The sequence below is a fragment of the Aplidium turbinatum genome, chromosome 9 (genome assembly GCF_918807975.1).
Source record: "Aplidium turbinatum chromosome 9, kaAplTurb1.1, whole genome shotgun sequence".
NCBI lineage: Eukaryota > Metazoa > Chordata > Ascidiacea > Aplousobranchia > Polyclinidae > Aplidium > Aplidium turbinatum.
Genome location: NC_137480.1, coordinates 25,307,483 through 25,333,628, shown reverse-complemented (window position 1 = coordinate 25,333,628; position 26,146 = coordinate 25,307,483). Strand labels below are relative to the sequence as shown.

General features: G+C 39.5%; 1 protein-coding gene across 6 annotated transcripts in view; it reads right to left on the bottom strand.

The window, feature by feature from the left end:
• LOC145776924 (serine/threonine-protein kinase DCLK3-like) overlaps window positions 1-26,146 on the bottom strand; it is a 42,284-nt gene continuing 16,138 nt past the window's right edge. For 3 of the 6 annotated variants that reach the window (XM_082588160.1, XM_082588164.1, XM_082588165.1), the window contains 17 exons: window positions 21,730-21,860; window positions 16,219-16,248; window positions 14,859-15,005; window positions 14,251-14,330; window positions 13,567-13,839; window positions 11,438-11,596; window positions 10,934-11,161; window positions 10,617-10,643; window positions 8,655-8,865; window positions 7,944-8,096; window positions 7,618-7,740; window positions 6,888-7,065; window positions 6,383-6,489; window positions 5,762-5,908; window positions 3,735-3,867; window positions 2,860-3,027; window positions 1-2,690 (listed from right to left, as the gene is read on the bottom strand). In XM_082588160.1, the coding sequence (XP_082444286.1) occupies window positions 2,491-2,690; window positions 2,860-3,027; window positions 3,735-3,867; window positions 5,762-5,908; window positions 6,383-6,489; window positions 6,888-7,065; window positions 7,618-7,740; window positions 7,944-8,096; window positions 8,655-8,865; window positions 10,617-10,643; window positions 10,934-11,161; window positions 11,438-11,596; window positions 13,567-13,839; window positions 14,251-14,330; window positions 14,859-15,005; window positions 16,219-16,248; window positions 21,730-21,860 (2,495 nt within the window). In that variant the 3' untranslated portion in view covers window positions 1-2,490. Of the gene's footprint in view, window positions 2,691-2,859; window positions 3,028-3,734; window positions 3,868-5,761; window positions 5,909-6,382; window positions 6,490-6,887; window positions 7,066-7,617; window positions 7,741-7,943; window positions 8,097-8,654; window positions 8,866-10,616; window positions 10,644-10,933; window positions 11,162-11,437; window positions 11,597-13,566; window positions 13,840-14,250; window positions 14,331-14,858; window positions 15,006-16,218; window positions 16,249-17,052; window positions 17,071-21,729; window positions 21,861-26,146 lie in introns of all 6 variants that reach the window. The other 3 variants (XM_082588161.1, XM_082588162.1, XM_082588163.1) reach the window with 3 other exon arrangements.

The following is a 26,146-nucleotide window of genomic DNA, read 5'->3' as shown; positions in this document are numbered from 1 at the left end:
GAAGTAATAAAATATTTAATTTAAACTCTACTTAGTTCTAACCAAGCTCGAAGCAACGAAACGTAAAACAGATACAAATAGTGGTGCACAAATGTGAAATATTTTCAACAAAATATGAACAAGAGCCGCCCGAATCCCAATTCAGTATTCTTACACTTCTCTTCTGACTGTTCGAGTGGTGCAGAGAAATCGAAAACCAAACGAAAGCAGCTGCTCTGTCACAAATTGAAACAAAAAGTTCACGGTACCATCATTGGCACAGGAATCTTGCTAAGTATCCAGCCGGCTTCAGTACTTGAAACTGCTTCAACCAGACAGCAAAAACATCCTTTTTACGTTGAATCAATGTAAAAGTGGCCGATTCGCTGTCTGGTAAGTTGTTCACATGCATTCCAAGTGACAAATTGGACATTTCCAACCACACATCGTTATCGCGGCCAATAGAAACCAAACGCTTGCAAACAGTAGCCTACCTAGATTAGCAATGACGTCATAAAAGACAGGCTGATAGGCATAGGAACGTCATAATGGAGTTCACTAAAATCAACCGATCAGATGGAAGGGGAAAAACAAACTAAACAGGAAAACCTTGTTTCTCGTTAAACAAAGCAACAGCAAAATTATTTGATTTCTTTCTCTTAAGCAGGCACGAACACAGTCATAATGTCAACACAGTGTAGCAAAACACGTAAGTGAAGTATTGGTCGCGATTGTCAGGACACATTCTTGTCCAATGTAAACACAGCAAGGAGGAATGCTTGACCGCTCCCGACAGCGTGTTGGTAATCTGTAGGCCGCTGCAGAAGATGGAGTGTTTTGACCGTAAACAATTTTCGCTTTGAACCAGCTGATTGCATCATTGTGACCCTTCTGGCATTCAATCAGAGAGTTGATTCTTGCTTTGAACTTTGTTTGATAATTAAAGAAAAAGAATAATGGCAAGGGTGGAAGTCGAACTTACGTCACCGAAATGACTACCTAACCCTAACGCTCAAACCGCTAAGCCAAGCTGATCCTTCAGAAATGTTTCGCTCGCAATATCACGAACATGTAACTCTCCATCTGCTGCAGCGACCTACGGACTACAAATGCGCCTCCCGACGTGATTAAAGCAAGTATGACTCCACACGGTCGCTTCATCAAGCCCTGGGTAGGTTGGAATGCAGCTTGGAATATTAAGGCACAAACGTAGTGAAATTCCAAATATGTTCAGATGAGGCGATCGACGTTGTTTTGATGTAAATTGTACGCAAATTAGGGCAATGTAGATACTAGATAGGTAACGGATGGATGCGCAGCAATCTACGCATCAGGAGTTCGAATATTTCAGTTAATTCCTGCAGGTCAGGCATGGTGCGCAGTTGAAGTGCGCAGTTGAGGGATAAACGTAACAGAAATTTCCAAACATTGGTTTCACCGAACAATAGTTTGATGCCACATTAATGGTTACAATTTCATTCGATGGGAAACATTAGCTTTGAGTGCTTGAAATATGTCATTTTAGTTGGCGTCATTGACCCTACTAATTGAAAGATGTCTTAATTAAAACCGGCCACGACCAGAAGCATCACATCATTAATGATAGAAAGCTTAGAGACACTTTGTGACGACATAGATTCGCAGAACTATCGAAATAGATTTGTTACAAATCGTGGGGACGGGTTTGCAAACGAGGTGCTTGATCAATCGATATGTGGAAAAACAAAATAAAAGCACAAACATGATCAAAGCTGTGATGACAATCACCCAAGAAATGCTTGTGACGTCATGATTGCAAGTGTGTTTCACGACGTGTGACAATATATTAGACAGAAACATGTCTCAATATACTTTGTATCTATCAACCAATAAAAAATCGATGTAGTAACTCTGATGGAACCAAGAATGTTGTAGCCTACCAAAGTCTACGCTAAATCACTGGTTACGTTTCGACAACCTCATTGTTTGACGTTTTCGTGAAGAACAAGTACAGTAGGCTACATGTAGATTGCAGTTTGCATTATATGAGCTTGTAACGTGCTTAAGTCTAGGAGGCTTATCGCTAAAAGTTGCTCCAAATCACGCCGAGTCCATACATTGCTTTAGAAAGTAACAACTTTTATAATTCTGTGGTCGTGTAATGGACAACTCCACTTTGTGGAATGTGAAGTGCAATCATTCAACATCCGTGTGATGCTTAATGCGAAGGGTCAATGTTGAAGGTGTATCATCATTGAAGCGTAACATATTTCACAGTGATGTCATCATGGCACAAGGAATAGGCTCAGTACAAAAGTCACTTTATCGCCACCTAGCGGCCTGCGATCAGTAGTTCTGGATGATTTCTTACACACAAAGCCGTCTGAAAGAAGGGCCGAGCCACCTCGTCCACACAACATCGGGACCGTCCAACCAACACGACACAAGGACGCGCGTGTACAAGTTGGAATATAAATAATAGGGATCGCAATCGCGTCTGGATCCAGAAGACTCGTCTCGCCTTCCATGACGTCAATGAACCGCAGCTTGTGAGCCTTTCCTTCTGCCTCTGTCGCCAAAGTTCTTCTCCAAGTTCATCGTGATCTCACGTTGCAGGTTCGGTCCCTTGTACGTTCCCTCCGATTGTATCCACAGATGGTTGAGCACCTGCTCAGCTGTGTAGCGCCGCTTAGTGTCCACAACGAGCAGTCTTTGAATAAGATCTTTAGCAGCTGCAACAGATGAGTGTGAAATTAATGAAGTGATGTAAGTGCACGATGCCATACGCAAGTAAACCACAACAGATCACAATGCACAATTGCATCGTATTTCAAACGTCTGGATAAAATTAAAGACCTCTCAGACGTTATCTAAGTTACTTCCAGTAAGTACCAGACCAACCTTCGGATATGTTGTCCCAGTAGGGAGATAGGAACTCATATTCTCCTAACTGGATGATCTCAAACAGCTCTTCCTGGTCTCTTTCCAAGCTCCGGAATGGAGGAAATCCGCAGAGGAGGATGTAAGTTATGACACCTGCAGCCCACATGTCCACTTCAAGACCGTAACCTGACAACAAAGCAAGATGAAGGGCACAGTAATACATCAAACTTTATTATTTGCGGTTTGACTGATGTCGATTTATAAAAGAAATGAATTGTGATAACTTCAGCGAGTTTCGAAGTCACTTCTTTGCAAACACCAGGTCTCGTACTCTATAGGAAGGGTCACAAGTATCCGTGTGGAAACGTCGCAGGTAACATGCAGCTGGGATTGGTAAGTTTGTGTATACAACTCAGAAGCAGGTGAGAGCATACAAATTATTGCGAAACAATCAACACGGGAACATATTCCTCACCTCAAAATACACTTCACCGAAAGCTGCTTTTAGTGAACCACATGATTCAGATATTTCCAATCAAGCTAAGGATTATGTATGATTATAATGTTATGGTTTTATTTATTGTTGCTCTACAACTGCTGAGGACAGGGTTCCTTTTTAATGTTTGTATCATAATCACGATGGCATTACATTATCACCCGACTTATTCTTGCTGCGTTATGCAAGAAAAATTACAATCGGTGCCGTTTTAAAAGTTTTGGTTTGACCCGACCTGGAATCGAACCCAGACCTACCAGCACTAGAGTCGAAGCCTCGAAGGCGACAACCACTCAGTAACTGGTGAACAAGCATTAGTCAAATGTGCAGCATAAACTGGTTACCAAAGACAAATACTAATTAGAAATCTTTCTTTCTACTTTATACTAGTTCATACCGGTTTCAGCCAGTATTTCAGGAGCGACATATGTAGGAGTGCCACACACTGTGTAGATGGGTTCGGTCACTTCCATGGCAAGGCCAAAGTCAGCAAGCTTCAACGTCATACTACCGTCTTTGTTGCGCGAAACCTACGTCACAAAGTCAATGTGGTGATATTGTGACAGAACAGCAAGGTTCAGACTTTATATTTGTTCACAGAAAACAGGCAGCTTCATTTCAAGAAACTAGTTCCCGGTACTGAGTTGATATTCAAACAAAGCTTGTTTGAACAAGTCGCCCGATTGAGCCTGTACGATGGTGTGAGCAAATCCGCTGGACAAATAAATGGATTTCTTTCAGTTTGCTTGGCTTATTGTGTTGTGTGCAGCCTAATCAAGTCCAGCTCTCCCGTGATTTGTCATAACCTAATATCCGCCATTTTCAAGTTTTCGAGATAAACGACTTTTTGTGTTTATAGCTGTAAAATAAACAAGGTAAAACACACGAAGTTGACTTTTGGAAGGCTGGAGGGGACAACGAAACAAAATTTTTAAGAATGAAATTTGAGCCAGGTTTTTGTTTGTTTATTAAAATATGGTGTATATTTGGTTTTGCCAGATAACTAGTTAAAAAAAAGTGTTAGGTTTGTATGATAAAACCTAATATATACTCTCGATGTTGCCTTTAACCGCCTTATTGGCTTATTTAATGTTACGTTTTTGTATGATACAGCCTCATATAAGCTAAATGTTGACTTTGACCACACTATGTTGGCTTTGTAAGCCAAAATCAAACCTAAAGTAGCCTACCGGTAAGCCTCTGGATTTCTCCCAGAACTGTGTAGCCTATCATTTTATCACTGTAATCTCTAGATGACTTTGCTGATATCACAGAAGCCTGCTAGGTTAAAGGCTATCGCTGACTCAAAATTAGTTGCTGGCAGCCTACTTAATAACCATGCCTTCATTTAAGTTTAAGGCTACCGTACTACATTGGCTACACAGCATTTGGGACGATTGATTAAAAGTGACCAAACACATTGAGTAGCGTACTCCCGGGCCTCTGCTTTAAAATCTTAATAATCATATGCAAGCTAAGTTATTTAGCGTACCGTAAAGTCAACTAAGCCATCAGTACACCAGTAGGCTACGAAACATCAAACTGATCGGCGAGACGTAAATGATACGGCATTTAATGAAAAGAAAAGCTAGGGTGTTCGGATGGACATTTTTAGGCTAGCCTACATAATTAAGCTTACTTAGTGCTTGACAACATTTTCGCCCAATCTACTTTATCGAACGCTTTAAAATCCGCTTCACGCAACTCAAGAGATGTAAGATGTTGTGAAATAGCCTGCTGCAATTGCTTCTGAAATTATGGCTGTCACGTGACGATATCCTGTTGCGTGATTGGAGTAGATGAATATGTTAGGTTTCAGAAAATTATTCTTGCACAGATTAGACTATGTTAGGTTTTACCCACCAATTATCTCGAAAACCATACTACATTAGGGCACAAATTTTTGTCAGGAGATGCATAAAGTCTTTAAACGTAGAAAAATGCAAAAAAGTCATTTTCGACAAAATGGCGCATATTAGGTCTACCAAAATCACGGGAGAGCTACTTCTTCAATTAGACTTACCAGTCATTATTGATGCTGCACTTTTTAATAAAGTTCTGACAAGAAGCATTCACTCAAACATTTAGTTGCTTCTAGATCTGGGCATAGTGGATATTTATTTTCCCAAATTGTCGCTTTAGCTTTCTTTTCAGATAGTCAATTTTTGGTGAGACCCATGCAACCAGCTTAAGAGGTTGTTCATATTTCTGACCATCACAACGAAAAGAAATATATGCCAAACATAACAGAGGTCTAGAAAAAGTAGAAGCGACAAAACGCGAACGTTAGAACGTGCTTGATACTGAAACAGGATAACCAGTAAGAAAAAAGGCACGAGAGCAATACATTGATAACTACAATCAAGAATAGGTTCATTTTGTTGTCTCGTTCTTATCTCGCTCGTTGAAAATGTAAATTCTCACCAATAAATTCTCTGGCTTCAGATCCCGGTGAACAATGTTCTTAGAATGCAGGAACTTGAGCGCCTCTGACAGGTCGGCCACCATGTTGGCCGCGTCACGCTCGGTGAACTTCACACTTTCGGTGATCGCATCGAACAAGTCGCCACCCTGTAGGGATGAGGATGGCATCGGTCGTTAGCGAGAGTACATTATCACTAGAGATACGTAATACAACACTGAGCACTATTGCTATGCCAGTTTGTTCCATGGGTTGGCATTTGACACAATTGTCATCAAAAATAAATTTCTTTGCTGCAAAAAGTATCTCCAACATAAAATCAAAGTATACAAAAAAGAGGTTAAGTTGTGATACGATAGACAACACTCAATGTAATTAGACCTGGTAGCAGCAGGAAGGATTAGCAACAGCTTGATCATGTTTTCCGGTCACTAACTGACTACAAGATGTTTCAGAGGCTAATTAAGTTTGTCGTCATCACAGTGTCGTGCTGAGGTCGCCCAGCAATTCGATCAGTTCATAACATCACCATGTTTGCCATAACCACCCATCACTATCTCCATCACAAAGTGGATATATGGCATTGTGATGAAACAAAAGCTACAGCACACGGACAAACCCACCTTGACGTATTCTAGAACCAGGTAAATTTCGTCTTCAGTTTCAAATTCTTCGATCAAACGGACAATGTTGGGGTGATGGCAATTCTTCATTATAGCGATTTCATTCTCTGTGAAAGACAAAATAAAGGTTGTAGCCTAACATTCTAGAAAAGTCAAAAAATAGATTCTGAAAAAGTCTGATAGTGGCAGTTTCGTAGCTCGCATTTTACGCGTGAAGCTCGGTTGTCGTTCAGCCAGTTCTTAAAAGTGTTTCTGCATTGGTGAACTGCCTAAATAAACCATGTCAATGAGTATCAGAGATATGACTCTAATGAGTGCAAATGATTGATGTGGCATAGGATCACCTGGCAGAACTTGCCCTTCCTGGTTGGACATTGAGATCACTTGGCAACACTTACCTTCTCTAGTTGGACTTTGAGTGATTTTATACCGGCTCTGTTGTGCAGAATAGAGCGGGACCTGTGACTCTTACTAGGCTAGGATTGTCCACCAAACACTAATTCACCTATCATGGAAACTTTTTCCTTCAGCTTCGCCTTGTCGATGATCTTCATGGCAAATTCTGACTCTGTGTTCCTCAACCTACATTCCCGGACCACCGCGAAGTTACCGTCGCCAATAATCCTCCCGATCTCGTATCTGCTCTCTATATCTCCGCGAGTGATGATGCGACGCGGTGGGGCCTGGAAACATCAATGAATGTGAAAACACCAAGACAAAAAGTTAATATTCACAAGATTTTCATTCCAAAGATACAAATAACTTTCCGCCATTGGCTTAAAATGTCTGGAACAATCACCACTGGATCTAAACTAGGTTAATCTAATCAAAAATTAAACAGCACAAATGTGGATACCAAATTCACGATAACTGAGCTGTTTTCATATTCAGTGCCATTGAATTGATAAATAGATTGATCAGGCGTTCCGACCATTTTGCTCCTAAACTTGGTTCTTATCACAACATTGAAAGCTCCGTGCTAGTCCGAGGCTTAGACGTAATTTTAACAAAGAGTGCTTCTAAGTTAATACAACAGTGCACGAAAACAAGCTTCTAATCTGTCACTGGCAAAGCATTAGAAGCTTCAGATGAATTCCAGGCTGAAAGGAAGCCTGGTTGTATCTCTAGTTAGATATAATAAAATTATTGCAGTATATCATTATGTGTTATAACATATATTAATTGAATTATCCAGCATGTTTCTAATCCGCCATGAGCAAATACAATCAACTTACCTTATACTTCTGTATCCTGCGCAGTTTGTCGGTGTCATCGACCTTATTGTTGACGTAAGTGGCGGAGGTAGATGGAGAAAGATGTTCACTCACGGCCTGAAGATTCTTTTGATTCGCTGCTTCCTAAGATATCGAGACCACGTTTTGGGAATAAAAGTATAGTGTACAACTTGCCCAACCATGCCGTGCTATTACTAAAGAGGCCAATTTCACTTTTAACTTTTAGGTTAATTTTAATCGACAAACTGGAATTTTCACATTAGAAGAATTTAAATCTTATGTTAAAATAACAAACCCCCTAAGTTCGTATTTCGAATCAAACGAACCTCTTCTTCTTTCTTCCGCTTCTTTTCTTTTTCTTCCTTTTCTTTTATTTTTCTTTCTTCTTCCTCCTGCTCTCGTTTTCTCCTCTCTTGCTCTTCTCTATGACGTTTTTCTTCTCTTTGTTTACGCGCTTCTTCCTCTCGAGTACGCTTTTTCTAACACATCGTCAATCGTTACATTATCACATTGAAAAGTTCCATCAAACTAGGCCTATGCTAACAAGAGTGCAGTCGCCTAGTTCAGCCTTCTCCAAGCTTAATTTTTGTAAGGAAGGATGATACCAACCAGTATACAGAGCCCCATGCAAACTAGAGGTTCAACAGATAGGGATTTTGAAAACATGTCTAAAAACAAACTCTGTGCCTGCCGCTAACATTGTTAGTGGATATTCATTCAAGATAGCTTCAAAATACTTTTGAATGAGAAGTATTTGGGTTGAAAAGCGTTATTCAATAACTACAACAAAACAAATTCAACATTTCAGATGCAGCACTGTACTCTCGGCAGGAAAATAAACAAATCAATTGAAAGAAAAAATAAAGTTACTGTAAATATTTCTTGCTACTATTTTTCCAGCAAAAAAAATGTTGCAATTTGTTGATTTCGGTATACAGTGCATATTGAAGATTTATCATTCAGTGGAATCGGTTGTTACTGATCCATGATCAGTAATCATTTGATAAAATCTGATAATTTAAGTTATGAATACTTACCTCTTCTTCCAATTTTTTCCATTCTTCCTCGAGGCGTTTCCTTTCTCTTTCAAGTTCTTGTTTTCTCTGGCGTTCTTCTTCTTCTCTTCGCCTTCTTTCCTCTTCTTCTCTTATTCGTTTTTTTCTCTCATTCTCTTCTTTCAACCTCTCTAGTTTCAGTTGTTCTTCGAGTTGTTTTATCCTGCGTTGTTCTTCTGACTCTTTCTCTCTTCTGTGACAAATAATAACATGTATGATGAAACAATGCAACTCATTGTGATGGTACAGTGCTGCATACATCCACAACTCAACACCGGTGGTCTGGCTGGTCCTCCAAATGCACCAATTGCAACCCTAAAGCCCAAAATTACTAGTTTCGGTTGGGATGAGATTGGAACTCTAGAATCCTCTGGAAGCGTGATTGTAACAGTGACGCAACAATGGAAAGGAATGTGTCAAACGGACACAGAGCGCCAACGAACTAATCACAAAAACTTAACAGTGTTCGAGTTAGAAAATAATTCTCACAACGTTAGTCCAGCAATACAGTGAAAATAGATTGTGATATATTTTAAAGTGATGATAAATTTGACATTATCTTTCGGATATTATCACTTCAAGCATGAGATTCTGTTACCATGGAATGGATTGATGAAGTGACAACAGCACAGAAGCACCAACAAACGAAGCCACCAACAAAGTTTTTAACTAACGTTATGGAAGTAAATGACATGAAGAAAGTGCTGGCAGAGAACCAGTAAAAATAGAAAGGCACCTATTCCACAGAAATTAAAATTTGTCGATCATATATTATGCGCAAGTAGTGGCCCAATAAAATCAGAACGTACAAAAAAGATAAAAAAAAATGTAGTCAGACGAGTTAAGGCGCTAAACATGTTATTTTAGACGTTAGCATCAATTAGATTTCGAACAGTCCAACAGCAGCATTAGTGTCCAAAGTCAGTTAGAAGAAAGTTGCAATAGAAATGTCAAGACAAGACGTGACAAGAAAGTACATGCAGTTGAATCTTTAACAATTCATCAAACCAACTTAGTTAAAATAAGCCGAGTCGGCTGCATAGCCGAGTGGTGAGAGCGCTGGAACGGCAATCGAAAGGGCGCCGGTTCGACACCGCTCAAGAGCATGTGGCTGTGTCTTTGGCAGGACACTTAAAGGCATGCCTGAAGGTGGACACGAAGATTGGCTTCCTTGCCTTCCCGTCCACTTAATCTAAATCTTCAACCACCGGGTGTAAGCCTGGATACGACAAAAAAAAAGATAAAAAAATCACATCAAATAAGAACAATCCAATTAGTTTCCATTGTGAGTTTTCACAGACAAATGAAGAAAAAATAAAAGGACAGGCAGCAGCTGTTTATCTCATAAGCGCCAGCATTAACACACCAATACTGATCACATTCCAATGGAGAATCAATCAACTGGTGTAGCCAAGGTAACTATGTGGAAAGTGAAGTTTTACGAGGCAATCAACACAAAATTGGGAATTTTCTAGTGAGACTAGCGGTCGTGAAGTGAAAAGTGGAACTAAAGATTAGAAAGTGGGCGTTGCACGAGCAAGTGCGCAGCCACCGCATGCTCTTGTGTTGGTAGTAAGGTGGAACGGATCTTTCCGCATCTAATCCATTGTCACGACAGACACAATGGACATTGAACATGCTGGGAAGTGAAGAGACAATCATCATCAAATAATCATAATGATAATTGTGAGTTGCAATCAACAGATGGCGGCGACAGACCAAGACAAAGGTACCACCACACATCAAATTAACACTTCACTCCAGCAACAAAATCAGTTGTCATTTATACATGATTTCAACGTCTGTACACATTGAATCAATGTAAAAATAAAGGTTTTGTTGTCTGGAGGTAATGCTCATGTCAAAATAAAAACTTGCGATGCAGAATTAACAAAAAAACACCAATAAGAAAGAAGCAAAGACCCACACCGTGCTTTAGCTTACCTATTAACGCCATCTAGCTTGTTCTTTCTGTAACAAACTACCAATAAGCTGGCTAAAGGACTGAACTGAACAGTTTTCTCAGTCAAACTAACGAATAAAAAAAGTTACGAAAACAGAAACTACTCAGTTGAGGAAGAAAACAAATTCATTATGTTTGTCAATGTAAATAAAATGTTAGTTTGGAATGAATCCTTTTCGCTCTCATGATGATGAGAGACTTAACCAATCAAAAGTTCAAATCTACCAAAATATAAAAAGCGCGATTTATGTTGGAAAATTTTCAAGAAAATAAGAAATTATCAACTTAGAGTCCCTACCTTATTCTCTCTCGTTCTTTTCTCCGTTCGTCTTCTCTTCTTCTTTCATCTTCTCTTCTTCTATCTTCTTCCCTTCTTCGTTTTTCTTCCTCTTCTTCCAGTTCTCTTCTTCTTTGTCTCTCCCTTTCCTCTAGCTCCCACTGGAGACGTTCTTTATTCCTCCTCTCAGTGTCCAGTTGAGCTTGTTGGAAATCATCTTCAATCTTATCAAAATCACCATGGCGACGTCTAATAAACAATCAGTGGTCAATTGATGCGTCACAAAAAGAGAACAGAGACCATCAGATGCAGAGGTTAATATAATTAATGTCTTCTCTGAGGAAGGAGTGAAAGTCTCTTGAACCTCCTCTCCCAGCCAGCAAATCGTTTCTTTTTATATTGAATCACGTCTGCGGACGTTGAATCAATGTAAAGATGAAAGATTTTCTGACTGAAAAATTATCAAAATCAGAAAAATTACAGACGTAAAATTAATGTAAGACTGGTCCAAACGCACGACCATACCTCAATTCTTCGTCTAATTCGTCCTTTTCCTTTTCCCATCGCCCTCTCTCCCATCGCTTTGCCTTCATCCTGTCCAAGTCCTTGAATTTCTGATCAACCATTTGTTTGCTGCGTGCTTTGTCAGTGCGCGGTGATCTGTACTGCGGCTCAGTGAATCTTCTGCAAAAAGAATAGGCACTAGATGGCAATAAAGATCTACCTACATACCTTTTGTACAAAAATGTTAGTAAACAAAATCTTAGTAAGATCGCAGCGAAAAAAAATTAATCAACAAAATTATATAAATCAGTAAAATTGTACAGTTTGGGTAGAGAGGTAACTCTTTTGAACCATAAACAGACATAACTCAGCAACAACACTACATTTAACATTATAAAAACAAAAAGCGAACGTTTTCGGCTAGTCATACAGCCCTTTTCAAGCCTATAAGAAAAAATACATATTAAAAGAAATGCTAAAGAATCGTTTTGGACAAAGCTGAAAGATTTTCAATGTGCTCCTAATCAAGAAATGGTCAGATTTGATGTACAATCGCTATTCACTAACGTCCCTTTAAAAGAAACCATCAACATTATCGCGGATTACATATTTGCAGAAGACCAGCCAAATCACCCGCTCATCAATAAAGACATTTTTATCAAATTGATGCATTCAGCCACAGAGGGCATGTTTCTATACAAAGATAAATTGTACAAACAAATTGACGGAGTGGCTATGGGTTCGCCTCTCGGTCCCACTCTTGCCAGTTTTTTTCTTGCCCACCTCGAAAATAAGATTTTTTCTAAAAGTACTCCCCAATTCTTTCCCAAGCTTTACTTATTGACGACATTTTTGCCATATTTGATAACGATAATTCTTGTTCACAGTTTCTTGAAGTACTCAATACGCAACATCAAAACATAAATTTTACTGTAGAAAAAGCCACGGAGACTATACCTTTTTTGGATGTAGAAATTAAGATAAATGGTAATGGGTTTGATACTTGGGTCTGGCGTAAACCGACAAACACTTTTCTTTTTCTTAATTTCAGCGCTGTTTGCCCGTCAAATTACAAATCTGCTTTGATCAAGTGCCTTATCTCGCGAGCTCGAGACAGTTGCTCGAACAATGACTGTTTCAATAATGAAATTAATAAATTACGCTCATACTTTGGTGCTAATCATTATCCGACTTGGTTTTTCAATAAGGTTCTTAGGGGGTTTTTGAATTCGGTCTCCACTACGTCTCTAGTTGAGGAGCCTGATTTCAAAAACTTTCTAACAATCCCGTTTGTTGGTAAGAAATCCAAACGTTTTGCCGCAAGTTTGTCCAGATTTATTGCCTTGAAGTTTAACGTTAAGATTTTTTCCGTTTATAAAACATTTAAAGCTGGTTATTATTTTCAGTTGAAGTCTAAAACTCCTTTCCGCATATGTTCAAACGTCGTTTATAAGTTCACTTGCTCGCATGATGCGAGATCGTCATACATTGGTATGACCACACGACATTTGGTGACGAGAGTGGGAGAGCATTTGAATTTAGCTAATTTTAATAAAAAACAGTGCAATTAAAGACCATATTAGAAACTGCCAATCGTGCTCAAACAATAAACCGTCATTGCAGTCCTTCGAAATTGTTCGTAAGTGTTTGTCCGAGTTTGACACCAAGATTCACGAGGCATTGATCATCAAATCTTTAAACCCAGGGCTCAACAGGCAATTATTTGCTGGCGGAGCTTCCTATCTTTAAACAGTTTTTGATTGAATTATCACGTCTTGTGCTTCTCGCATTTGCTTTGTTTGTGCCACTATCTCGTGTTGTGCTTCTGTCAATCTTACGTAATTCTGCCTGATTCCTTTTCTGAACAATTGATTAATTTTTAGTTCTCAAATACTTGACCCGTTGTGCTGTGTAATTTTCAGTTATCATTTTGTGTGAGCGAGACAGTTTTTCAAATGTTTAGATTTGACCATATTTTTGCTGTGATACTACACGATTCTTTAGCATTTCTTTTAATATGTATTTTTTCTTTCAGGCTTGAAAAGGGCTGTGTGACTAGCCGAAAACGTTCGCTTTATGTTTTTTATAATGTTAAATGTAGTGTTGTTGCTGAGTTATGTCTGTTTATGGTTCAGTAAAATTGTTCCAACCTTTCCCCTTCTGTAGAGTCGCCGAGTCCAGAGTCGGATTTTGATCCTTTAGTTTGTTCGGGTAACCTCCGTTGTTGTTTATGTTGCTTGTAGGACTTTTGCAAGTTGAGCCTAATCAGGCTCTCTGTGTATGGGGAGTCAGGGTAGAGTTCTTGCAACACTTCTTGAACGTCCATCGTGGTCAGCTGCTCTCGGCCGACAGCGATGAATACGTCATCTTCTCGGAAGAAATCGGAAACCGAACGGATCTCTCGACCTTTTAAAGTGTACAATCTGAAACGCGAAGTGAATAATTGAGTAGGAACAACAGCAAGCTAACAAGCTGAATAATCACTTTTTGATGTGAACAAGATGAAGTAACATTGAGGTGAAAGGGGCGTAGGCTCAAACAGTAAATCAGTCGCTTTTTACATTGATTCAACGTCAATGGGAAGAGTAAGTTTATATTTTTGCATTTATGTTCATAACTGCCTGTACTTTTTTATGAACTGTTGCTGAAAGTTTCAATTAAATGCCGTTTGGGTGCAGCATACGTGACGTAATAGCAACGTCACGTATATTCTAGAGAAGTTATAAAGCAAGGTGGTAAAACATAACAAAGCTACATCAGAAGTAACGACAAAAACTGTATTGACTGCGGTGATGTCACAATTACACACAGGGTCAGAGGTCATTTAACTATACCTCCTAATATGGTCATTTTTCCACTTGGGTTGACCTAAAGCTTCCGATATATCCGCCACGAGTTGTTCGTATGTTTGCACCTGGATAATGATAACCATGATGACTATAGTCACTACAAGTAAAATTGGTACGAATGGTGAATGGCCAATGAATAGAATACAGAACACCGCTCAAGAGCATGTGGCTGTGTCTTTGGCAAGACACTTAAAGCCATGCCTGAAGGTGGTCACGAAGATTGGCTTCCTTGCCTTCCCGTTTGCTTAATCTAAATCTTCAACCACCTAAATACGACAAACTAACTAAGAATACAGAATCCAATTATCGCTTCATTCACGAAAGTACGCACATCTAGTTAACCACCAGTGACAACACGGAACGTTTGTCGTACAATAAAGCCAATTATTCTATCTATCTGCGCCCGAGAACTGTTAAAGAAAAATGTTTTCGAGTAAACAAAAATAACGAACTGCTCGCTGTACGCAATTTAAAAGTGAAATATTTCAACATTGGGCAATGTCTTCGTAATAAGTTTTTGTGCTTAGATCAACAAAAGTATTGCTATCTCAAACCATTATTTAATCTGCACAGAATGGTCTGTTTCCACTCACCGCTCGACGGTTGAGGAGGATGGTTATCTTCTTGTGGGGCCTGGTCTGGCCCGCCCTGACCACAGTAACAACTTTCGGTTTCATGGGGGAGCTGTCGGGTTGGAGGTTGTTCCCCTTAGGGAGAGCCCCGAACGTCATGGGTCGGTGCTGAAAGTTACGCAACAAAGATTAATTGTGAACGAATAGAATCGGCACTTCCAGTCAGTAACGAATAAGCGATGGAAAAAGAAGCGTTACTATACCGATTGGTTGAAAGCATTGTGATTGATTTCAGGTGATTCTCAACATAAACATCATTTGCACACTGATTGGTGAAAATGAGAATCACAATTTGAAGGAAAAAAAATTATAGTCGAATGATGTACATTCTATAAGATCATCACAGCCACAAAGTAAGCAATATCGCAAGTACGTAGTACGACAATGTGACACATGAATGATTATAATGCGTTCGATTAGAATGTATCCATGTGCGTAATAAAAACACATCATTGCTAAGTCTCTCATCTGCAGATCACCTAATGTGGTCACTAACTTTGCATTAACGGAGGACTTGGAATGATGTATTCGATTCGTAAGAGTTTTAGCTTGTGACCTTGCAAGGCATCTCAAATTAATCATAAAATCAACCTTCCGCCACGCAGGTGAGCCCAGTTTCCTTCACTCGATCGCTCGTAAAAGAAGCCGACCAGGATGTTTCAGGCATTGGTAGGTGTCGATAGATAGGAAACAGGAAAATAAAAGAAAACGCTTTCCGAAGGATATTTTTTCTCTGCGGTGTAAGCTGTTCTGTCTGGCTGGCCTTTTCCGGAAGACGACCCCTCATCACATAAGGGGGGGGGGGGGGGGCGTGTCAGCCTCCCTAGCCCGCCCCGGCGTTCCAAATTTCGAGTTCAATTCTTTCCATGCAGGCACCAAATCTCCTTAGCTCTAGCCCCGCGTCCAAAGCTGGTGGACCAGCCTACCCCAAACACAAAACACCCGTTCCCTCACTAGACTAATTTACTAGTTGTTATCACTCACTAGTTGTTATCACCTTATAGCAACAAACTACACAGTGTAGTGTAGGTTACTTTTCAATTAACAATGATTTGATTCACTTAGCGTATCTAGGGAGGCTATATGTACACTACAGTATATCTGCAAGGGCTGCCATCACAAACCGAACCTTCACCAAAGTTGTGCAACTTGATGGTTGACATAAGTTGGTTGCAAAGGTTAGTCACAGCATAAAATCATGAATCATTTATCAAAGCATGCGATAAACTAATGATTCCTGGTTTGCATTTCATCATAAACGCTAATCTACGTTATAATAATGCATGCCAATAAGATGAATGTCTACATTCGATAAACGCACTTTTGTGTTCTTTTTGGCCTTTGGCTGTTGCTAGAACAATAAAAAAAGTTAGAGTAAAATCGTAGCAAGGAAAAGACCACGTTGGATGTGATTTCATGCCAATATAATAATAATAATAATGTTAGTTTTTATATAGCGCTGTATCCATCGCAGAATGCGTTGCTCCTCAGCGCTTTACAAAGCAGACAGTGTCAATGCAGCCGTATCATGACGGTAATCCCATTATGACAGCACAATGAGCAAGTTTACGTGTTTCGATGTCAGAGTAACTCAATCAGGAATAATTGAGGGCCTTCAAAACTTCAAAAACAAAGCATCTCAGATACTAAAATCTACATTGATTCAACGTCTGCAATGTAAAATTGACTGATTTTGCTGTTTGAAATAACGTTTCGTGACGGTCAATGTTGAAATATTTATTTGATTTCTTTGATCGCCACCAATAAACGAAAGCGATTGGGAAAGTCGCAGAAAATAAAAGTGTTTGTTCTTGTCAGGTTTTGTGAAAGCCGCTGTTTAAATTTCGATCACAACTTTAGAGAAATTAAATCTAAAATAAAATGAAAACTAGAAAAATTAAAAAAAATCTGGTAACCCTCGCCAATCTGGCAACACTGAAACCGGAGTCGGCCAGTTATAAGCTGAGGAGTCGTACATCTTTTGCCCGACTCCACAGCCCTTGTTGAAACAATGTGATTTACTGTAGGCATTTTTAGTGGCCTGCAGTGCTCCTAATCAATCTTCAGAAGTAAGTTATGTGATCATAATTAATATTTCAACGATTGGGCCAACCTGAGGTCAACCAACACACACGAAAATAATCATAGCCACGACTTTAAAACTCACATTTTTCTTTAGCAATAAAACATTTAATAACATCAGAATGCCTTAACAAAAATGTTTACCGTAATTTTAGATTGTTGAAACAGAAATCGTTTAACCAGGCACTCGACGCACAAGGGCTCCCTCTTAATCCCGCCTAAAGTGGTTCATGTACTTGCCGTGCAAATACTAATCAAGTGAGGACAGAGATTCAAGAACTTAACAATTAAAAACGAACCACCAATCGCGCCAACACAATGAGGTGAGTATATTTGGAAACTGGTGCAAAGACGCGAAAGACTCGACGGCCGCGTTCGATACCCGAGGCTTACTTTGCCTTCAACAATTACAAACTTCCAGAGCTGGGTTTTTTTTTTCGGTCATTTATCGGTCATTGACCGATTTTTTAGCAAAATGTCCGAAAAAATGTGACCAGAAAATGTGAAAATGACCAAAAAATGTGAAAAAAAAAATATGACCAAAAATGACCGAAATAAATAAAAAATGACCGAATTTTTTCAAGCCATTTCGGACAAATGACCGAAAAGTCTCAGTGATAAAAAAAAACCCAGCTCCAGAGCATACAAAACTAATACCAGATTCATAGCTTCTGGATATAAAAGAACAGATAAAAGCATAAAAAAACATGAAAATGCAGACGTGTATGTTATTGATAAATGTCTTTAAAATCGGGTCTGCTACTATTCGGCTAGTCCGATTGGGCTGATCCGATTCGGCTAGTCCGATTCGGCTATTACCCTTTTCGGCTACAGCCCGATTCGGCTAGTCCGATTTGGCTGATCCGATTCGGCTAGTTCCCTATTGGGCTACAGTCTTTAGCGGTTAGTTCCCTATTCGGCAATTTTTTTGAAAATCCAACGATAATCCTTCTGTAATCCAACATCGTTTCTTTTGCATTCCGACAAAGAAAAACAAATTGAAATGAAATTTAGCGAAAAATGTTTGAACTATTAAATTTAACTGTTTGCTCACATAAAATGGACAACGACGTCTTCTGTTTATTTAGAGAATGTTGTAATATCGCTTCTTTTATAGTTGAAATCATCGAAGCTTTAGATGTGTGGGGTTTAGACCTAACCATTGAGATCTTAAAACTAAAAAACGAATTAAATTTATTTTTGAACTATCAATGTTTGCTCAGATAAAATTGACGTGTATCATGCATCGCCGTCTGCATGCAAACTTAGAATATATTAGAATCCTCAACTATTACAAAATTCTAAATCCAACGACGCCTTCTGTTTATTTGCAGTAGAGAATTTTGTATTTTATTCCACAATAGTTGATCTCGAAGCTTTAGATGAGTGGAGTCAAGACCTAACCACTGAGATCATAAATCATATAATGACACCGGTTACGTCCCCAGTGATATGGTACGTTCCATATTCATAACTTTACCAAAAAAAAACGGAGCAACAGAATGGTCACTCCACAGAACAATTAGCCTTGTGAATTACGTAACAAACAGCTCACTCCGAATCATGTTGATGAGATTGAGACCAAAACTACAATCGGAAATTTCAACAGCACAGTTTTTATTTGTTTCAGACAAAGGGACCACAAAAGGAATTTTTATATTAAAAATGATGACAGAGAAATGTATGTCCGGGTCTTCTGTTTATTTAGAGGATTTTGTATTTTAATTCGACAATATGTTATCTTTTGCATTCTTGCATTTTATCCAGTGTTTACCTTTGAGTGCTTTCCCAGACGGCAAAATCCGTCATTTTTACATTCATTCAACGTCTGCAGACGTTGAATCAATGTAAAAATGACGAGTTTTGATGTCTGGGTTCGTTCAAAATGCGTGTTTTACATGAAAATAACAGTTTTCATGATTACCAATAGGGGTTAATGAGATGAAGTCTCAGCCAAAACGTGTCAACGAAAAAAAGACAGATTGCCAAATAGCGTTTGCCATAAAAGATGAAGTTAAAACCTAAGTGGCAGTATAGAGTAAACCTGGGTTTCGGTGTTACATGACCTGAAATTCCTTTGGTTAGTTCCTTCGTTAGACTCTCAGTTGATGTTACTTGATCATGGCAGAGGAATCGATTAGTACGCAGCGCAAAGGTGAGGTTTTTCTACATGATGGCTACATGTTTCAACTAGCTCAATATAGTCCAGACGGGCTTAAGAAATACTGGCGTTGTTCCCGACGTGATGAGAAATGCAAGGCTCGCATCCACACTTGTGTGGCAACAAATCAGGTAATAATGTGTGTTATGATGACTATATTTTGATCATTTGAGAAAATGTGCCAAGAAATGTCAAGTACTTGAATTGTAATAATCGCAACCATTGTTCACCTGCATTGACGTTGGACCTGGGAATGCACCACGGACTGGCCTACCCTAATAATTACAACTGCTTTGATAGTGACGTTGTGCTATTACTTATTACTAGGGCCATTTTTTTACCTAAAAAATTGAAAAATATGACTTTATTTTTTGAAATATATGATAATATATGACTTTGTTTTAAAGCATCAAATTTATGCTAATCTCTAATTAATAACTCGTATGTAAGTTTTTACATGTATTTTGAACAATAACACACTCGAACAACTAACAAAACACTTCTGTTTCGCTTGAAAATCATTACAAAAATGCAAATGTCTAATGCATCCACTGGCGCCGACTTACGGGGTGGCCAGCCACGCCACCCCATAACCTCTATGGCATGATGGCAGCCACCCCGTTTAGGTTACATTACTTACTGCAAATAAATGTAATTTGAACGGACGTTTAAATCTTTTTTTGATCATTGGTTTTCGCTTCAAGCAAGAGGTGAACCAATACAGTATTGCGAAGAAAATGATTGTTTTTGTCACAAGCATGATACTCGCGTAACATCAAGCAAGCTACGTGAAGATTACGCAACACGTGGCTACGAGTTTTTTCCTTGTTGTTGTTGCGATCGTTTTATTTGTTACTTTTCATAAGTCATTGTTACATTTGTTAGGTTTACAATGGGATTTATTAATCAATAAAATGCGATCTTTCCATTGCCTCCCTCAAAAATCTTTTTTGAAAAATTTTAAACTGCTCATAATATCGCTATAAATTATGACAGCTATAAAATACTTGGAAATAAAATTATCTCGATGATTTATAGCTCCACCTCCTAAATGAATATCTATTTTCAAATTTTATTAAAAAAAAGCAATTTTCGAAACTTTTTGAGTTTTTATTTAAAAAGTGCACCTAGTAAAGTAGCAGTTTTAACGTTCTGCAAATTTACACGTTTACATGATTTTATTCGAGGAAAGCTACACCCCCTGCCAATTTCCAATAATGAAAGCAACCTTTTTCAATTAGTCAAGATTTTGCATTTTGAATTACAGTATTTTCCGATTTCAATTGGAGTGTACTGTCATCTCCTTCTTGCTTTAATTTCTACTTTGTTATCTACTTCATGCAGTAATAATGTAATATTGCGTGTCAATGCGTGACAAATTGTGAGGCGGGAATTTATTGGTCTTACATAGGAGTTGCTTGTTACATCATAGAAAAAATTACAAAAAGTCGTCCAGTAAAAGTTTTCCCCGACATTCCAGTTTTATTCAGCTTAAAGATGCCACCGAAAAAGCGTTCAACTGTCGCAACTGTTTGATCTATTTGCAAGCAATGAAACAAGATCATTAATGCTTCCAAACGTGGTCTGCATTGTGAAAATATACTTATCGTTGCCTTCCACCACCTGCGAGGCGGAGCGATCGTTTAGTAGTGCACTCAGGCGCATAAAAACCTACTTGTGATCTACCATGACGCAACAGCGATAGAACCACATCCTAATTTTAAATGTTTATCAAGCTGAAGCTTAACGGTTACAACTTGACCAGTTGATTAACAGTTGGATTGACAAAGCTGCCGTTCGCAAAAATACTTTTGCCAAATGTTAAATGTCGGAGCAGCAACGTAACAATAAATTCGTGCAAAATTAAAAGTCGGCGCCTATGCCGGTGTCATAAATATGATTTATGATCTCAGTGGTTAGGTCTAAACCCCACTCATCTAAAGCTTCGAGATCAAAATACAAAATTCTCTACTGTAAATAAACAGAAGGCGTCGTTGGATTTACAATTTTGTAATAGTTGAGGATTCTAATATATTCTAAGTTTGCATGCAGACGGCGACGCATGATACATGTCAATTTCATCTGAGCAAACATTAATAGTTCAAAAATAAATTTAATTCGCTTTTTAGTTTTAAGATCTCAATGGTTAGGTCAAAACCCCACTCATCTAAAGCTTCGATAATTTCAACTATAAAAGAAATTTAATAATTCAAACATTTTTCGCTAAATTTGTCGGAATGCAAAAGAAACGATGTTGGATTTTGTTGGATTACAGAAGGATTATCGTTGGATTTTCAAAAAAATGCCGAATAGGGAACTAACCGCTAAAGACTGTAGCCCAATAGGGAACTAGCCGAATCGGATCAGCCAAATCGGACTAGCCGAATCGGGCTGTAGCCGAAAAGGGTAATAGCCGAATCGGACTAGCCGAATCGGATCAGCCCAATCGGACTAGCCGAAACGGGCCATTCCGTTAAAATCGGTATGCGTCAGCAATTATTGGTAGAAGTCGAGTCAAGGTGACACAGCGTTTCATCCAGACAGCAAAATAAGTCATTTTTATATTGATTCAAAGTCAGTGCCGCTCACCGTATGTTTACTCATCACCGCGCGACTCGGTGGAAACGTGGAGCGTAATCCATTCCTTCCGGTGCTGGTGTGGGGGTAATTCCCATCGCTGTCGTAGTAGCCGCCATTGATGTAGTTTGGAATACGATGCCCTGAAATAAAATTGAAAAAGTTTTATCACAAACTTACTAAAATTTTAATACATTTACTTCGGGTAAAGATTAGTCAGAATCAGGGCTGTGGAGCCGGAGGGATTTCGGAGTGTCAAGAGGTTAAAAAAGGCCAAGTCTAACTTGGTAAAACCTTGGTAAAAAAACAATAAAAAAATAAAATTTTTGCTAACAATCTTTTTCAAAATATTGATTCTTGTCCTCCGTAGTGCGCTCTAAAACTTCACAGAAAGTAGAAGTGTTTGAAGTGTTTGTTCTTGTCAGTTTTTGTAAAAGTCGTCTTGTCAATTTCGATCATAACTTAATCAACAAGTGAATAAAACAATACCAGTAAGTACACGTAGCTCCACTAAAACTAGTGCCGTTCTCAACTTTTTTTTAAAAAGAATCACACCTTCTATTTGGCGGTAAAACTACGTTTCGCTGAACTCCGAAATTAAAACTGAAATTGATTCTCATTGGGCTTGTCAATCATTCATGAAAATCATCATCTCATTCCAAACTTTAAAGCAACCCAAGACAACTCTCTATTCTCATTTCACTGCACTGAGGAGACCCATAAGAGCAAAGCATTGGCCAATGTTCGCAGTCAATAATGCCGTTTTAAACATTTTCTTTAAACTAATGGCACTAAAAACGCATATAAAGCTTTTGTGCGTTCAAATACCCACTTCATAATGTTATTTACGAAACGTAACCCTAAAATTCCGGCTGTGTGTGAATACCAGCACTTGCACAAGGTGACTCATACTGCTCAAGACCCTCAGGTTTTCATCGAATCGCCACTACATACAAGGCAAGCAAAGGCGTTGATTTTATGCAGTTAGACATCACTTTAATGTAAAATGGAGACCTATTTATGTCAACCAACTCAGAACCTTCTAGATTTTAAATCCAGTATTCAATCTAAACGCACCTACTGGTTGCAATTGCTGATTTGTCATAACGGCACAAACAACAAACACGAACAATATTGCCCATACTCGTCTTCTCGAGTATCCACAATTACAAAAACCAAAAGTATTCGGGTAACAATGTTGTTCATCAAAAGATTGATTCTACATTCAAACAATGATTCAACAAGCGGCTTCATACAACCTTACCACCAGTGTATTCAATCTCATCCAGTCGGCCTTTTTCATCTTGTGGACACGAATTGGAAGGGAAGGCGCTACCATGCTGCTGACAACCTGCTGATGCGTCCTGTGAACATCCGTCCACACTCTTCAGGTCACCTCCTTTGATGATGGTGCTCACATTTTCCGCCTCGACGTTTGTGATCTCAAAATCGTCGCTTATTTGGTTATAATGACCTTGCTGTAAAAACGCTGCTTGAATATTTCTAAGGTAGGATTGTTGGTTCAAGGCGTGACATTCGGTCGCGGTTTCATCTAGAACGATGAAAGACTTTGTCGGTTTGGCACCGGTTGGTTTCTTGAACGGCAAAGCCGATGTTTCGGTGACGTAACTCTTCTTGTTTTGTGTGCGTCGTCGCTGGTTAGCTGGGTTCGGCTTTACGTCGTTTGGAAGCGAAGACACTCGACGCACAAGCCCTGGCCGCGCCACACGCGACTCTTCGGCTATCTTCGAGCTTTGAAGGTTCGATGGTTCAGAGAACAACCTCGTTGACTCACGCGGTCGCATGTCCACCGCTCGCTTTATGACGTCACTAGTCAGCAATCTCTGATTGTAGGGGCTTGACTTTAGGGATTTTAAAAGACCAGAACCTGACGAATGGGATGAAAAACTTTGAGATGGGATTTTTTTGTCAGACCTCGGTCTGGAATCTCCCGTTAGCCGATTCGTAGTAGATTGACATGCCACACTTTTTTTGCAGCGCGATTTCTGTTCACTTTTTTCAGTATTGAGTTTGGGCCGATGTATTTTCACGGGGCGGTTTTTGGTTGCCGCATCAGGCTTTCTCCCTTTATTCAAGTTTGCTAGTTCAACCAAGGAAGCGTCAGAATCGCTGTAATCGATGCAACGCTGAATCCTTGTGGCTGGGTTGCATCTGGATAAAGACTTTATAGTGGCAGAATATTCCAAGCTGCTGCTGGACGGAACACTGAACAGAAACCTCCGGTAATATCTGTTGCTGTGTTCAACGCCGCTTGGTCGTACAGTTTCGTGTAAAACTCTGTCAGCGTCATCACAAGCCTTGTCGTGTTTCGATTTGCACATGTGACAGTCCTTCTGCCTGTTCTGACTGCGAGAATTAGACACACGATCTTCAGAGCTGGTTCTAGTTTGGGCCGGTTGAAACCACATTTTAGAACTATTTCCGACGCCGTCATCTGTTCTCTGCGTTTGCACCGGTTGCCCGGTAATTGGGCTCAACATAATCTCAGCTGACTTGGCTTGCAACTTACTGAAAATGTTCAACCGCTTGACAATGACGTCACCAGGCGAGCTGATGGTGACAAGTCGTTCATTGTGAGGTTTGCTTGGCAACGATTGTGACAGAACAACACCTTGAGTAGAGCTCTCGGAAACTTTGGACAAATCTAACGGAGGGACCGATTGTCTTTCAGTCTTTTCCGCAAGAAGATTTTTTGGACTTTTGATCTCCATAAATTCTAAGCCAACGTCTTTGCACTTTACTGACACAGGAGCATTATCAGATGTACTGCAACAAGCAGGTGATGTCGTATTTTCTCTCATACAGCCAGTGTAAGCTACCATTCTACAACATGAAGCATGTATTTCACAACAAACTGTGGTCAAACTAAGATGCAATACTTTTGTGCAGCCTAATGCACATCAACCACACAAAACAATAAACTTCACTAAACGACCTTAGTTTCACCGAGAAGCCACAACTAAAACATAAACTGGATACAGTTAATATGCCTTCTACGATTTTTTGCTAAAATCTTTAAATCAACTAAGAATAAAGAACCACAATCGTGCAATGGCACCAGCAACCATCCCTTGTTAACATATCAAGTCTCCATGAAAAAATACTACAACTCCTCAGTTCTCATCTCATTCTCTTAACTTCGCCAATCCTCGACTCATCAACGCGGTTATTGAATAATAACTTCTCGAAACTAAGCTCTTCATATCACAACAGTGTTGTTGCCAAGGGAGACCATCAACCATTCGCTGTAGCTGATATGAAACTAATTTAAAACGATCCGCACAACAGTGAATCTCGGGCGAGGCGACCATGGCAAGTGTCACAGATGACCGTGGCTGAAATATTAAAAACATTTTTCACGATATGACATAATATAACGTAAAACAAATGCAAGACAGACGTGCTGCTGTACTGGAAGTATTACTGGTGGAATAAGTTTGAAAACGAACAATACAAAAGAGCTCGAAGGCAAATCAATACTTCGAGTGGATACGGCAGGTTGTGATTACAATCTACCACTGAAGTGTCCACCTCACCATTGGCATGTCCACATTCCTATGCACCACATCCGCCAAGGAAAGAATAACGCAAAACATTTCAAACATTACAAAACAAAGATTTCCCTAAACTCGACATACTTTAAGACAAGAAAAAGTTTAAACCTTCATTTACTACATCATGAAGACTCATCAAAACGTAATATCTACATTCTACTTAGAATTCGGGTCTGCTACTATTCGGTGAGTCCGATTCGGTGAGTCCGATTCGGTGAGAGCCTTTTTCGGTGAGAGCCTTTTTCGGTGAGAGCCCTATTCGGTGATTTTTTTGAATTTTTTTTTGAAAATTATCGGGTACCGTAGCCTAATTAAAACCCTTAACCCCAAACCCCCTAACTCCTAACCCAAAAACTCAAACCCCCAAAAAAACCCCAAACCCCCAAAAAACCCCAAAACCCCAAACCCCCAAAAAAACCCAAAACCCCCAAACCCAAAAACCCCAAAACCGCAAACCCCCAAAAACCCCAAAACCTCAAAAACCCCAAAAAACCCCCCAAACCCCCAAAAACCCCAAACCCAAAAACCCCAACCCCCAAAACCCCCTAACCCCAAAACCGCAAACCCCAACCCCCAAAAAACCCCAACCCCAAAAACCCCCAACCCCAGAAACCCTCAACCCCAAACCCCCAACCCCAAAAAACCACAACCCCAAAAACCCCCTAACCCCAAAAACCCCCAACCCCAAAAACCCCTATCCCCTAACCCCTAACCCTATAACGGCAATGATAACTAGGCTACGGCGCGCAATAATATAAAAAAAAAACTCACCGAATAGGGCTCTCACCGAAAAAGGCTCTCACCGAAAAAGGCTCTCACCGAATCGGACTCACCGAATCGGACTCACCGAATCG